A 16,035-nucleotide genomic window follows, 5' to 3' on the forward strand; every position below is an offset into this window, starting at 1 on the left:
AAATCTTCTCGTGTGTACCAAGAACTGGGCTGCATGTTGTGGATACAGGTTGCCTGCCCTCAGAGATCTTGCATTCCGTTGGGAGAAAGAAGCAACAGACAAGCAAACATGCACATGAGGTCGTTATAGATTTTGGCTACAATATAAAGGAGATAACCAGAGCAACATTTCTCAAGCTTCATACTATTGGCGTTGTGAAAAAAGTGAAGGTCACTCAGTCATGTCGACTCTTTGCGACCCCATGGAGTACACAGCCCATGGAATTCTCCAGGCTGGAATACTGGAGCGGGTAGCCATTCCTTCTCCAGGGGATCTTCCCAACCCAGGGATCAAACCCAGGTCTTCCGCTTTGCAGGCGGATTCCTTACCAGCTGAGCTACCAGGGAATTCTTGGACATTCTTTGTTGTGAGGCACTGTCTTAAGTTGTAGCATATTTAATAACATCCCTGGCTTCTACCTGGAGAAGGAAATGGCAACCCACTCCAGTATTCTTGCCTGGGAAATCCCATGGACAGAGGAGCCTGGCGGGCTACAGTCCATGGGGTCACAGGAGTCAGACAGTGACTAAACCACCACCACCTGGCCTCTACCCACTAGAGACCAGTCGTGAAAATCAAAAGTGTCCCCAGACATTGCCAGGTGTTCTCTGAGGGGCAGAATCCTCCCCTGTCCTAAGAACGCTGGATCCAGAGGAAGGTGACACAGAACATCTTTGGCTGGTTGGTCAGGGAAGCTCTCCCTGAAGAGAAGAGGTGGAAAGGGAATCCAAGTACTTTTAAAGGCAAAAACAAGTGCAAGGTCCTGAGAAGCGGGAGGGAGCTTGATGTTTTGAAGACTAGAAAGGACACCAGTGAGACTAAAGCCAACTAAACAAAGTTAAGGTTAGTTTGAGCTCAGGAGGGAGAGGGATGAGCCAGACATGGAGGATCCTGTTGGCTGAGGTGGAGAATGAATTCCATCCCAAGTACAGAAGCTATCAGGGGCTGATTTTTCGGGGGAGAGGGTGGAAAAGAGGAGAATGATCTAATTTAGTTATTTGCAAAACATATATATTTTTAATTTTGCTCTGTCAGGCCTTAGTTGCAACACATGGGATCTTTGATCTTTGTTGTAGTATGTGAGATCTTGTTCCCTGAGCAGGGATTGAACTTGGGTCCCCTGCATTGGGACTGTGGAGTCCTAGCCACTGGACCACCAGGGAGGACACCGGTTTATGTTATGAAAAGCTCTTTCAGGCTCTGTGTGAAGACAGGTTTCGTCAAGTGGAAGTGGAAGCCATGGAAGCAGGGGTCATGTTTTGGAGGCAGTGGTCTTTGAAAGAGACGTGGCAGCCTGGATGGTGAGAGATGATAAGAGTGGAGATGGTGGGCAGTAAGCAGAGCTGATGATCTCCTGCGGAGGCGGACTTGCTAAGATGTGGGTGTCGGAGGGAGGGAAAGGAGCAACCGGTGATGAAATTTGACTTGGACAACTGTGTGGCATTGGGGCCATTTACTAAGATGGAGATGCCCAAGTGGGAGGACAGCAAGGATTGGTGTTGCTGACGTATGACGGAAGAGCCTGGAGCTCAGCTTGGGGGTCTGACCAGGGATACCTTTGGGCGCATAGATGGTGTTCACAGCAGAGCACCTGGGTGAGCTCCCCATGGCCTGGTGAGGGTGAGACCTGGAGACTCCCCCACTGATGGATAAAGACTATGGAACCAGCCAAGGAGACTAAGATACGCTAGCCAGGGAGGTGGAAAGAAATCCAGCAGAGAGTGAGGTTAAGAGATTCGTAGAGAAGAGAGTGTTTTCAGAAAGAGAGGGTGGTTAACTAGGTAAAATGCTGCTAGGAGACTGAGAAACTGGATGGCAGAGAAGAATTTGCCAATGTGGAAACCACTGGTGACCTTGACAATATCGTTTCAGTGGAGTGGTGGGGATGAAGACAGATTGGGATGAAGAATCAAAGGGAGGTGAGGAAGGAAGGCCTGGGAATGTGGGCAATTCTTTTGAAAACATTTGGCATATGGAGACGGAGAGACGTGAGTTGGTAGTTGAAGAACATCGAGTTGAGGAGATTTTCTTTGAAATGGGCTTTCCTTGGATGTGTTTATATGCTGATAGAAAAATCTAAGAGGGGGAGAGTGAGGGGACTGGGATGAGAAGGAGAAACATGGAATGAGCCCTGGATTAGTGGATGCGGGCAGGGGAAGGCCCACAGAGGAGCTGGTAGAGGGCTATCCATTTCAGCGCCGCTGTTGATCACTGTGAGGTTCAGCCATTCGTTCAGATGTCACTGAGCTTTTGCATGGCACTGGGGACACAAGCTTTCAGAAAACTCATATTCTGGTGAAGACCATAGTCATGTGGGGAAGGGAAGGATGGAGAAGATGTGCTTAGGCACTAAGGGCATTTCCACCTCATCTGCTCCAATGTCTGGTGAGAGGAGGTCCTGCCCACTGCCCCACTCCTGACCCTGATGGTGGGCAGTAGACCAGAGATCTCTCCTGGAGGGGGGAGGTCTGGTCCAGGTCTGGTCCTGCGATCTCAGGGATCACCCCATCTCTGGGCTCTGCAGTGATTCCCCAAGTTGCCTGTCCCCATCTGGGATGTTGAATCATGTGCCCTCGGCCACATTCTTCTTCAGAGATCAAGCTCAGGGTTTCTGCCGGTTCAGCTGCTGAGCAGGGTCCAGGGAGAGGACCGTGGAGGTGCCTTGCCTGGAACACCTCTGGCGTGAGTTAGGGCATCTAGGTGGCTACTTAGCACCAATCTGGATGACACCCCGAGTATACACTTACCCTGGGGCAGCATTTGAGATTCTGGAGGTAAGGGAGTTGGGAGTAAGACAGATAGGAGCTCTGTTCTGATGCATTATAGTTCTAGGGACACAACAAACACGTAATCAAATAATCAAATAAGACAATTACAGATGGTTATTAAGGGCTGTGAAGGACATAAACAGGGGCTTGCGCCAGAGAGCAGCTGGCGGGGAAGGGAGGGTGGGCTCACAGAGGAGTCAGCTGGCTTCTCTGAGAAGGTGACCTTGGAGGGGAGGCCTGAGAGATTAGAAGGAGTCAGGGAAGAGCGTTTCCTGGAAGTTCTGATCAGGAATTAGCCTGGTAGGTTTAAAGAACAGAAGGCACGTCCCTGTGGCCGGGGCTTGGAAAACCAGGGGGTGTGTTCAGGGAGGGAACCATGGACGCAGCTGGCGATCAGCTTGTGGGCCACGACGGCCTGGATTTTGGATTTTATTTTAAGGAGCAAAGGAAGCACTTGGAGGGTTATAAGCAGGAAAGAGGAGGATTGCACTGGAGGAGAGTCTGTTGGGGGAGGGTGAAAGCTGGGAGGCCAGCTCAGAGGTGGTGGCTGCTTGCAGTTACAGGCGGTGGCTCCCTGGCATGTGGATGTGAGGGCAGCAGTGGACATGGGGAGAAGCAGACAGACTGGCGAGGGGCAGGCCAGTCTGGTCACAGGCTGGGACCCGTTCAGGGCAGCCTGGGCTCCCCAGTAAGCTGGCTGAGGCCCCAGATGCATGCCTTTGACTGTTCCTCCATTAGGAGACACCGCATTTCAGCAGGTGGAGAGCATAGGTGTGCACACAAGCAGCCCCCGTTCCTGGCACGAGTCTCAGAGTGGATCAGGAAGCCAGCACAGATGCTGTCGCCTTCCATCTGTTCACCGCACGACCTGAGTGTTCCTTTCTGCGGTCCCAGGGGTGCCTGCGACGTGGGGCTGGTTCACCATGGTCCTTGGCAGGCAGCTGCTTATAGAGCTGGTGTGCTCACGTGCTGGCATGCTGGGGCTGCCAGCCCAGGAAGGCTCCCCAGGCGTCTGTCAAGGGAGGAGAGCTGAGTGACTTGGCTGGTGCGATCCGAGGCAGTTCTTCCCCAGTCCTCTGGTGCTTGAGCTCCATGGGGCTATCGCTCCAGACGGTTTGTTTATAATGCTAAACATATCAGATAATTGAAGGCTAATGCTTCTGTCTGGATCACTAGACATAATAGGCCTGGATAACAAATCAATTTTCTCCTTGCCCTACAAGGTTGGGAAGTCGAACATCAAGCATATTCTTGGTGTGTATGCATGGGTGTGCATGTGTGTGTGAGTGCGTGTATGTGCACACTCATGCATCTGTGTGCTCTAACACTGACTTATTAGAAAATGAGATTCCAAGCTGGTTTCCCCAGGTACCCAACTCGATACTTGAATCTGGGCCACCATTTTAGATTCAAGTGAGAAGGTGATGGGAGCCCCATGTCTTACAGGGAACAAGGACATCTGGAGGTGAAAGGATGGGATGTCTGTCCAGCCTTGATAACTGAAACTCCTGTGTTCTTGGAGGACTCAGTACTCATATAAAAAGCATCTGAGAAACGCCAGTTTCAGCTACCTCCTGCCAGGATACACCTCCAAGAATGGCAATAGGAACATGTGAATTATGAATTAACAAGAACACTTACTTATCTGGTTAGCTTGATCATCCAGAAAGGGTATGTGAAACAAAGTAAGAAAACAAAGGCAAATATCTATCTATCTGTATGTGTGTGTGTGTATGCGCACGTGCGCACACACGTCTGTGCATGACTTTTTTCATATTCTCTTAAATTCTTATTCAGATTCTTACTACTCTGACATAAGGCACAGTGCCAAAGGCAGTCATAGAGTCAGCTCTGATTTGCACTAGTTCTGGGTGTCAGAGCTGAACGGAGGACATGGGCATGGCCTCAGCTAATCCTCAGAGCACCCAGATTTCCTGTTAGGAGACTGAGGTCTGCAGAGACTGGAGTTACTGGTCCTGAGGCATCCAGTTTCCAAATTCTGCATGTGGGTGTTGAGTGTCCACTGTTATTTTGTTTCTTCCTATTTATTTTCATTGAAGAAGGACAGGGAAGCCTGGCTTGCTGCAGTCCATGGGTCACAGAGAGTCGGACACAACTGAGTGACTGAACAGCAATAGTTGATTTACAATGTTGGTGATTCCTGTTGTGTGGCAAAGTGATTCAGTTACATATACAAACAAATCATACGTACACACGTGATATGTTAGATAGGTAGATAAACGGGCTTGCCTAGTGGCTCAGATGGTGAAGAATCGGCCTGCCATGCAGGAGACCCAGATTCAGTCCCTGGGCCAGGAAGATCCCCTGGAAAAGGGAATGGCAACCCACTCCAGTACTCAGTATCCTTGCTTGGAGAATTCCATGGACAGAGAAGGCTGGTGGGCTACAGTGCATGGAGTCGCAAAGAGTTGGACACCACTGAGCAACTAACCTAGTAAAGTCATGCTCAGAATTCTCCAAGCCAGGCTTCAGCAATACGTGAACCGTGAACTTCCAGATGTTCAAGCTGGTTTTAGAAAAGGCAGAGGAACCAGAGATCAAATTGCCAACATCTGCTGGATCATGGAAAAAGCAAGAGAGTTCCAGAAGAACATCTATTTCTGCTTTATTGACTATGCCAAAGCCTTTGACTGTGTGGATCACAAGAAACTGTGGAAAATTCTGAAAGAGATGGGAATACCAGACCACCTGACCTGCCTCTTGAGAAACCTGTATGCAGGTCAGGAAGCAATGGTTCAAACTGGACATGGAACAACAGACTGGTTCCAAATAGGAAAAGGAGTACATCAAGGCTGTATATTGTCACCATGCTTATTTAACTTCTATGCAGAGTACATCATGAGAAATGCTGGGCTGGAGCAAGCACAAGCTGGAATCAAGATTAATGGGAGAAATATCAATAACCTCAGATATGCAGATGACACCACCCTTATGGCAGAAGGTGAAGAAGAACTAAAGACCCTCTTGATGAAACTGAAAGAGGAGAGTGCAAAAGTTGGGTTAAAGCTCAACACTCAGAAAACTAAGATCATGGCATCCGGTCCCATCACTTCATGGCAAATAGATGGGAAAACAGTGGAAACAGTGGCTGACTTTATTTTTCTGGGCTCCAAAATCCCTGCAGATGGTGATTGCAGCCATGAAATTAAAAGACGCTTACTCTTTGGAAGGAAAGTTATGACCAACCTAGACAGCATGTTGAAAAGCAGAGACATTACTTTGTCAACAAAAGTCATGTATGGATGTGAGAGTTGGACTATAAAGAAAGCTGAGCACCGAACAATTGAAGCTTTTGCACTGTGGTGTTGGAGAAGACTCTTGAGAGTCCCTTAGACTGCAAGGAGATCCAACCAGTCCATCCTAAAGGAAATCAGTCCTGGGTATTCATTGGAAGGACTGATGTTGAAGCTGAAACTCCAATACTTCGGCCACCTGATGCGAAGAGCTGACTCATTTGAAAAGACCCTGATGCTGGGAAAGATTGAGGGCAGGAGGAGAAGGGGATGACAGAGGATGAGATGGTTGGATGGCATCACTGACTCAATGGACATGGGTTTGGGTGGACTCCGGGAGTTGGTGATGGACAGGGAGGCCTGGCGTGCTGCGGTTCATGGGGTCACAAAGAGTTGAACACGACTGAGCGACTGAACTGAACTGAGCAACTAACCCGCACGCCACCCCACACATATATCTATTCCTTTTAAAATGGTTTTTCCATTATGGTTTACCATAGATTCTTTTTTTTAATTGGAAGATAATTGCTGCCCAATGTTTTGTTAGTTTGTGCTGTGTAACAATGTGAATCGTTCTATGTATACATATATCCCCTCCCTCTGAGCCCAAGTCACTCAGCACCCAGCTGAGCTCAGGGTGTCCACTCTTGATCTCTGTTCTCCAGTGGACTGCAGGGCAGCATGTTAGAAGGGCCCTGGGGTCACAGCTTGATGGCAAAGAAGAGCCAGAAAATCTTTAAAAAATGGAAGCAGTAGCCCTTAGAATTCAGGCATCATTTCAGGATAGAATCATTTGGGGCAGGGATACAGGTTCTACCTACTTCAAGAGCCTCTGAGCCTAGCTCAGAGGGACAGGTAAGTTGATTGCAATGATCCAGGATCTTCAAGAAAATGTTCTAAGTCACGTTCTGTCTGTTTTGTTCTTGTTTAGTCGCTGTCATATCCAACTCTTTTGTGACCCCATGGACTGCACAGACTATCAGCTCCACATATGTCCCCTCCTCCTTGAACCTCCCTCTCACCCCTCTGAAAAGTGAAAGTATTAATCACTCTGGTGCTGCTGCTGCTAAGTCACTTCAGTCATGTCCAACTCTGTGTGACCCCATAGATGGCAGCCCACCAGGCTCCGCCATCCCTAGGATTCTCCAGGCAAGAACACTGGAGTGGGTTGCCATTTCCTTCTCCAATGCGTGAAAGTGAAAAGTGAAAGTGAAGTCCCTCAGTCAGGTCTGACTCTTCGCAATCCCATGGATTGCAGCCTACCAGGCTCCTCCGTCTATGGGATTTTCCAGGCAAGAGTACTGGAGTGGGTTGCCATTTCCTCCTCCAGGGGATCTTCCCCACCCAGGGATCAAATCTGGGTCTCCCACATTGCAGGCTGATTCTTCACCCCTCTAGGCCATTACAGGACACTGAGCTGAGCTCCCTGTGTTATACAGCAGCTTCCCACTAGCACTTCGAAGGCCTCTTCGTTGGATGGGAATACGAAATGTTCCATGCAGAGAGTCACGTCAGTGGCCTGTCCCTGCCCCCTCATCACTGCCCTTCATGCCACAGAATCATGACACTCTGCTGACGTTCTGCCAGGAGCCAACGTGCAGCATTTTTCCAGGGAGAGGAAGGAAGGAACCGAGGCTTAGTTCATGACAGCACTGAGCTCCAGAGCCAGAGCTGAGCTCAGTGTTACAGCTCAGAAAACTTCCATAAGGTCTCTGTGGAGGGCCCTTGGTTAAAGCACATGCTCCTTCCAGGTAGACTTGGGAAGGATGGAGTCACTCCCAGTGGCTCATCGAGCATTTATTCCTGGAGATAAACCCAAGCCACAGCTGCTTTGAACCCCTATAAGGATGAGTCACAGCACAAGTGAAATGCTAATTAATGTGTGTACATGGGTGTGTGCATGCTAAGTCCATTCAGTCTTGTCCAACCCTTTTGCAACCCCATGGACTGTGGCCCACCAGGCTCCTCTGTCCATGGCATTCTCCAGGCAAGAATGCTGGAGTGGGTTGCCATGCTCTCCTCCAGGGGGTCTTCCCAACGCAGGGATTGAACCCGCATCTCTTAGGTCTACCTGCATTGGCAGGTGCGTTCTTTACCACTAGCCCCACCCGCTAATTAATTAAGCCCCTGTTAATTAATATATTCATAGAGAATATAAAAATCCTTTGCATTAGAATTCATCCAATTGTGCTTTTTGTACCATTATTTTTTCCTCCTTCTGTTTGGCTAGGGCCAATATGGTAATGAATTGGCAATCTCCAAGCGCATAAAAACTAGGCGGTGCAGACTGTGGTCTTTATTTTAATTAAAAATATGCCATGTGGATATGTTTAAGAGTTGTTTGTATCTCCAGTATTTAAAAGTTAAAGGCAGAAAACTCTAGAACACTGCAACATTCAATTCCATCCAACAGCGGAGGACTAGGCTGGTTGTGGATGCTCATGAGAGGGGCAAGGCACCGTGTACCTGGCAGAGCTCTCCTCCTCACCTGGCTACCCAGAAAGATAAGGACTGCCTGGTGGGACAAAGGAGCATCCTGCCTTTCTTTAGACGCAGCAGGCCCAGTATCTCCTCATCTTCCCAAGCTTTTCTCTCTGCTCCCTGCTGTCAGATGGCTGTTATTTTCCCCTGTGATCCCTCACTGCTATTAATGAGCTGTTCTTCATAGCCAAATTTTCCAGACAGCAAAATTTAAATACAGAACCTCTGCATGGTCAGCCTCCTCACTGGATGTTTCTTCTTTTCCCTAAGATGCATTACACACCTCCTTAACTTTTGAAGCAAAGTAGACGAAAACACGGGGCTTTCCTAGTGACTCAGCGGCAAAGGATCTTAAGTAGAAGCATTCTGTGATAAAGCAATGTTTCCCATCCTGAATACTACGGGCATTTGGGGCAGATAACTCCTTGCTGTGGGGATGCTGCCTGGTGGATGATGGAATGTTTAGGAGCATCACTGTGGATGCCGGTGTCTCTCCCTGACCCCAGTGTGGCCGTCGGAAATGTCTCCTGGTGTGTGTGCTCCGTCGCTTCAGTCATGTCCGATTCTTGGAGACTCTATGGACCGTAGCCTGTCAGGATCCTCTGTCCATGGGATTCTCCAGGCAAGAATACTGGAGTGGGTTGCCATGCCCTCCTCCAGGGGATCTTTCTGACCCAGGAATCAAACCTGGATCTCCTGTATTGCAGGCAGATTCTTTACTGCTGGGCCATAGGGAAGCCCCCCAAATGTCTCCAGACGTTGCCAAATGACCTCTGGGGGCAAAATTGCCTCTAGTTGGGAACCGCTGAATTCAAGAGACTAAAGTGGAGGGAATTAGAGTAGGGATGGGAGCCCGGAGTCACACTGAGGGGAGGCTGCAAGTCTTTGCAGGGCCACCAGCGCCGCACGCTCTATGCCTGAGCAGACGATGCGGGATCTGGGCTCCTGCTGACCTGTGTTCCTGGCACCGCTCTGAGTTCTCGAGCCTTCCACAGTGGTGGCAGGCGAGTGCGAGGCTGCCGCTCGGATGGGCTGGTGCAGCCTGTCGTCCTGGGAGAAGGAGACCAGTGACTGCCCTGCTGGACAGGGCTCAAGGGCCTAACCTTCCTTTAAAAACATGGTCATTCTTGTTGTTTAGATGGTAAGTTGTGTCCCACTCTTTTTGTGACCCCATGGACTGTAGCCTGCCGGGCTCCTCTGTCCATGGGATTCTTCAGGCAGGAATACTGGAGTGGGTTGCCATTTCTTTCACCATGGGATCTTCCCAGATCAGGGATAGAACCCGAGTCTCCTGCATTGGCAGGTGGATTCTTTACCACCGAGCTACCTGGGAAGCCCTCCATCATTTGTGATTGCTTTCCAGATGACAGAATCCATGCGCCATGCAAACAACGTGAACAACCCAGAAAAGCACACCAAAAGAAGTCACGTGTAATTGTACTGGGCCAAGGGAACCACTGTTTACTACAGACCAAAGCAAAGCGGACCTCTCTCAGACTTGGTCTTATTTATTTATTATATTTTTAGAGCCTGCCTTTTCCACTTAAACTCATGGTCTCTGCATTAGCACAAAGCAGCCAGCAGAGTTACGACCCCTGGGGCTGGTACCAAGTGGTGAGTCACTGGGAAAGCTTGGCAGGCTCCCTGCCCATGTCAACGGCAAATGTCAGGCTGCACCTTCGCGGTTCTGCTCTTCCCTGAGAACCCGCTCGGCGCTGCCGTCTGTGCATCCTCTGACGCTGTTTATAATTTCAGCTCGAACAGTTTTCCTGGAGGTCATGAATGACAGGTTTACTGCCCCTCCACCCTTCTGCCACTCGGAGTTTTTATCAATGATGGCTGAGAAATGACAACTTCCAGCAGAACCAGGCTGCCCTTTTAGCATGAAAGACTGCTCGGCCTCTACAGAAGTGAAAAGAATGAAAATGCTAGCTGCTTAGCTGTGTCCATATCTTTGTGACCCCACGGACTGTAACCCCCCGAAGGCTCCTCTGTCCATGGGATTTTCCAGGAAAGAATACTGGGGTGGGTAGTCATTCCCTTCTCCAGGGGATCTTCCCAGCCCAGGGATCAAACCCAGGTCTCCTCCACTGCAGGCTGATTAGTTATGGTCTGAGCCATCAGGGAAGCCCAGCCTCTACAAAGCCTGAGGTTAAAAATAATCATCACAGTGGGCACTCTCTGAGGACTTACTCTGACCCCAGCTGCTTTAACGGCTTTTTAATGTAATGTGCAATCCTTACGTCCTTCTTATGCTGGAGGTATTCTATTATTCCCATTTGACAGATGAAGAAACTGAGGCACAGACAAGCGAAGAAAACTGGACAGGGTCCCATAGATCGAGGTAGTGATGGAGACAGTATCCTGGCAGTCTGGCTCTAGGCAGGGGTCAGCAACTTTTTTCTATGAAAGGCCAGAAAGTCAATATTTTAAGTGAGCTTCTGCAGCAATAACTCTATTCCATTTTTGCGGAGAAAAGTGGTCACAGACAAGAGTAAATGAGCAAGTATGAACATGGAGATTTAAATTTCATATACTTTTCACATGTCACAAAATAGGATTCTATGTTAGATTTTTTTAAAAATGTAAAAACTATTCTTATTTCTCAGGCTGTATGGAAATGGGTTGTGGGCTGGAGTTTGTAGTGGCTAACCTAGCTTCGGAGCACCAACTCCTAATCACAGTTGCTATAAAAGTGCCGTTCCCTGATGTAGGAAAATTCAGACTCAAAAGAAGATACAAGGGGCTATATGATATAGACGAGAGAGCCCTGTGCACCCAGGACTTCAGCCATCATCCTGCCGTGTCAGTGAGCGCCCTGCCGGGGAAAGGTCATTTGTGGGCATAAGGACAGGAAGGCTGAGAGAAGTCAAGTATTCGACTGCAATAATGATTGACAACTCAGCCATAATAAAAACACATTTCTGGAATTCTAATGTGGGCTCAGAAAACTGATTTCATTTATTTAAACAACTTGATCGACAGCTGCTTGTTGGGAGCTTGTGTGAAGCTGGGCTCCCATGAATGAAGACCCGTCGGCAGGAACACTGCAGTCTGTTAACACTTGGTGGCTTACATGGACTGAATGGATAGCCCGGGTGGGGGTGGGGCTGGCACAGGTCCTTCTGCCCTCTCTGGCCTTCCTTCTCAGCTGACATGGAGCCGGGGTCCCTGCCCTGGCAAACCCAGACCAAACAAACTGTCCTGGGGCCATGCAGCTTCCAGGGGAGAAGGCTTTGGAGAAGGAATTCAGTACCGACCTGGCCACCTGGCCCATGTCCCCAGCAGATGCTAATGTGTCTGGCTGCTTAGCAGGGGCTCCGAGAGAATGTGGTACAAAAAGGGCTCTTGGCATACCTTGTCGCTGCACGGCTCTGAAATGCTTCCAGAGGCCCTGGCCACCGCCTCCCTGCGGCCTTCCTGGCTCTGCTCCCACCTGATGGCAGATGGCAGAACCACGGGTGAGGTGGGGCCTGGGCGGGGATGTCTGGGGAAGGTGGCTGTCTTTCCTGTGCCTCGGGTACCACTGTCCCAGGGCGAGCTGTCATGTCTTCCCCCTCCTCTCCAAGAGGATGCTTAGACCTTGGGGGCACTGATGGGAGAGTCAGAGCCCAGGAGAGCAGCAGGAGGCTTTTTCCTATGGCCCCCTAGAGCTCCTTGGGGGGGTGGGGGTGTATGAATGGCCTCCTCTCAGATGACTTTGGAGCTGGAAAGGACCTTGGTAATCAATAGTCTAATGCAGAGGTCCCTAACCTCCGGGATCTAAAGCCTGATGATCTGAGGTAGAGCTGATGTAATAATAATAGAAATAAAATGCACAATAAACGTAATACGCTTGAATCATCCCCCAGCCACCCACCCTCTCCAGTCGGTAGAAAAATTGTCTTCCACAAAACCAGTCCCTGGGGCCAAAAATGGTTGAGGACTGCTTGTCTAATGGTTCTCAACAGGACCCCAAAGCAGTAATGCAGGATGTTTGTCCCTGGTGTTCTCTCTCTCTCTCTCTCTCTCTCTCTATATATATATATATATATATATATATATATACACCAAACAAAGGAAATCAAATCCATACCCATGACGAGCCCTTCCATGCTAACAGTACTTTCGAGAATTCCTTTGCTTTGGGCTGGAATTTATCTGCTGGGTGAGTCAGTGCTGGTTTATGCCCGTTGATTAAAAAAAAAACTCTGGTTAACAGTGATTTATATCTTGGATTAGTAAATCTGAGAAGATGAATTAATTATTGCTTAATAAGTGTGTGTGCTTGCTTGACACATGTTTAGGGAGCTAAGCATGAAATCTCTCGGGAGAAAGTTCTAAAAGAAGATCTTTGTGACGAGATGGGGGAGAAACTGCTGATCTGGTGTAACTCTCTCCCCTTACAAATGAGGACACCAGAGACCCAGAGTGTTGAGAGCTCATGCTCAAAGCCATGGCTGCTAAAGTCCCAGAGATAAAGCTGGAATCCGGCTCCTCGAATGCCAGCCTCCTGTTCTTTCCATGACACCCAGGCCTTTGGTCATGCCTCCTTTGTGGAGTTGGTTATGCCATATGAAGCCACTGACGTCCTTGAACTCCAGATGAATTGGGTCATGGTAACCAAAGGGGGCTTCCCTGGTGGCTCAGACGGTAAAGAATCTGACTGCGATGCAAGAGACTCAGATTTGATCCCTGTGTCAGAAAGATCCCCTGGAGAAGAAATGGCTACCCACTCTGGTACTCTTGCCTGGAGAATTCCATGGACAGTGGAGCCTGGCGAGTTACGATACATGGAGTCGAAAAGAGTCAGACACGACTGAGTGACTAACTTTTACTCTCACCCAAAGGGGGTTGTCAGTGTCTGGCCCTTAGGGGACCCTGAGGTGATGTGTGTTCCTTCTGGGCTTTTCCACTGAAAAGCCATGTTCACGAGCAAGCTGCCCCCAACCCCTTTAAAAAAAATCACTTCGTTTGTATTGTTTCTGTGGGCAGGAATGTAGAAAATGAGCCTGTTCTTAAAAAAAAAAAAAATTCCTAGAAGTTAAAAAGAACTAAAAGAGAATGAAAAGAAACTGAATTAGGAAGACCTGCAGGGAGATTGAATCTCAAGAATGTAAAGAGTAGTCTTTCTAGAGCCCAGGGGATGTGAGGGCATTAAACACTATCCATGGGCTCAGAACTTGGGATCTCCCAGCAAGCCCATCAGCCAGGTTATGTGTGTGGCCCCATGCAGAGAGAGAATGAAGCAGGCTCAGAGATCACTGGGGACTTGGTGGAGAGCCTGGCTCACGGGTGGCTGCTCCAGGATTTAAGCCCAGGTCTCTGGCACTAAAGCCAGCATCTTTCTGGTGATCCCTCTGCTGACCTGAACCTTGCCTTTCCTCCCTCCCTGCAGACACATAGAGAACTGGCGCGGTCTGCACACGCTCAACGCTGTGGACATGGAGCTCTATACTGGCCTCCAAAAGCTGTGAGTGCACCAGCTCTGGGTGGGGGTGGGGGCAGGGGCCAGCCCATACATAGTCCAGGCTTCAAGATACAACCTGAACCCACGTCCCCCGGGTTAGTGCTTTCCTCAGTCCCATGCTGGACTGATGGTCCCCAAGGAGCAGGGATATTCCCAGTCACCTCCTCCTTTGGATTCAGTGCGAGTGACTGTGGGGGAATTGGGGTGGGGAAAGGGAGAAGGCTGCAGTTGCTAGAGTTTCTGGACCAGAGTCTTATCCACTTGCCAGGATGGGCACATTTCTCACCCTCACCCAGGTCCCAGTGGAATGTGAGTCCAGATCTTGCCCACTGGTCCTGTGGTCCTGTCCCTCAGCTGGACCACAAGTGATGATTGGTGATGAAGAAATGCATTCAGTTTACAGAGGCATCTGTCGTCCAGTTTTGGCCTCACTGGCTGTCAGCCTTGGCTCAGAGCAGAGCTGTATCTCTACCTTGTAAGCTCTGCTGACCCTCTTTTCCTCTCTCTCTTCAGGACCATCAAGAACTCAGGACTTCGGAACATCCAGCCCAGAGCCTTTGCCAAGAACCCCCACTTGCGCTATATGTGAGTAGAGCTGGGTCCGGGCTGCAGGGAATCGGTGGGTGGGTGGATGGGAGCAGGCATACGGCAGGGAGAGAGAGTCCTGGGGGATGAAGCCCGAGGCCTGGGATCTGGACCTGGCTTCGCTAGTGTGTGTCCTGGGGCAAGTCCCATCGCTTCTCTGGGCCTCAGAGTTTTGCCCTTTAAGATGAGGGTTTTGGATTTGATGATCTCTGAGGTTCCTATTGGAAGGTAAAGCCTGAGACTAGGGGGTTGGTTTGTTCACTTTTTATGATGAAATTTGCATCTTAGTGGGAATGTAAATGAGAGGAAATTCCCCATGTAAGTGTAGTGTGTGATGTGAATACTACTCTTCAGAGACCATTTGTAGGTCCGTAAATGTGTGTGTGTGTTGGGGTGGGGTTGGCTGAGAGAAAGTAGGGCCAGGCCAAGTGTCACGTCTAGATAGATCCTGGGTTCAGTGGCGAAGAGCTCTGAAAAGCAGAGACACCAGTATATAAAGTCACACAGCTTTGGGACATGCTCGAGGTGACCTGGCTCTGCTGGGATCCTGTCTGTCTGAGCCTTCTCCTCCTGCCTCTCCCCTCCCACCACTGCCCTGTTTGATGGTGGTGGGCCCTCCTCAGGCTCAACTCTGTCTAGACCTGTGCAGATGGAATCTCATGAGCTTCGTGCTTCCTCTCTAAGCCTAGTTCTGGGTTGAAGACTCTGGGGTTTGATGGGAGGACTGCCATTTTCTGGGGAGAGATGGGCTCGAAAGGAAACCTAGAGCCAGCAGTTAGGGAAAGTGCCAACACACTGCACCCATGGGGGTCCTTGGTATTTGGTCAGGTCTTTGCAGATGGTGGCCATCTTGGACATCTATGGGGCATGTTCTCCAAGAGCAGAGATTCCATAGAAACCAGCGGGGTGGAGTCTGTTGTATTTGGCCAGAAAATGAGGAATGGTGCGCAGACAAATCTTTCCTCCGGCCACCTGAGAGTTGCTCTGGTACAAGCACTTTGGACTTGAAGGGCATCCGGCTGCATAGGAATCTCACCGGAAGAGACAGAGCGTCCGAGGGAAGTGGAGGGGAGGTGGAGGAAGAGAAAAGATCGTGGAGAATTGTGGTGGGCGGGTTGTTTCTCCTTTGGGGGGTCCTGGCCTCAACCCTGGGCCTTTGCGTGTCTTTCCAAGCACCTAGTGAAAGCTTAGGGCTTCCCTGGTGGCTCAGCAGTAAAGAATTCACCTGCCAAGGCAGGAGACACAGGAGCTGCGGGTTCCATCCCTGGGCTGGGAAGATCCCCTGGAGGAGAGCATGGCTACCCACTCCAGCATTCTTGCCTGGAGAATCCCATGGACAGAGAAGCCTGGCGGGCTACAGATCAGAGTTGCAACAGAGTCAGACACGACTGAATCAACTGAGCATGAGTGAGAGCTTGATAAGTATTTTTATTTTTGAAATCAGTAACGGCCACCCCTG

At 49.7% G+C, this 16,035-nt stretch overlaps 1 protein-coding gene across 3 annotated transcripts in view; it reads left to right on the top strand.

The window, feature by feature from the left end:
• The window catches only part of NTRK3 (neurotrophic receptor tyrosine kinase 3), a 429,790-nt gene that overhangs the window by 64,220 nt on the left and 349,535 nt on the right, over positions 1-16,035 (top strand). For all 3 annotated transcript variants that reach the window (XM_040257595.1, XM_040257596.1, XM_040257597.1), the window contains exons 2-3: positions 13,920-13,994; positions 14,505-14,576. In XM_040257595.1, the coding sequence (XP_040113529.1) occupies positions 13,920-13,994; positions 14,505-14,576 (147 nt within the window). The remainder of the gene's footprint in view (positions 1-13,919; positions 13,995-14,504; positions 14,577-16,035) is intronic.

This window comes from Oryx dammah, unplaced genomic scaffold, assembly GCF_014754425.2.
Source record: "Oryx dammah isolate SB20612 unplaced genomic scaffold, SCBI_Odam_1.1 HiC_scaffold_16, whole genome shotgun sequence".
Classification (NCBI taxonomy): Eukaryota; Metazoa; Chordata; class Mammalia; order Artiodactyla; family Bovidae; genus Oryx; species Oryx dammah.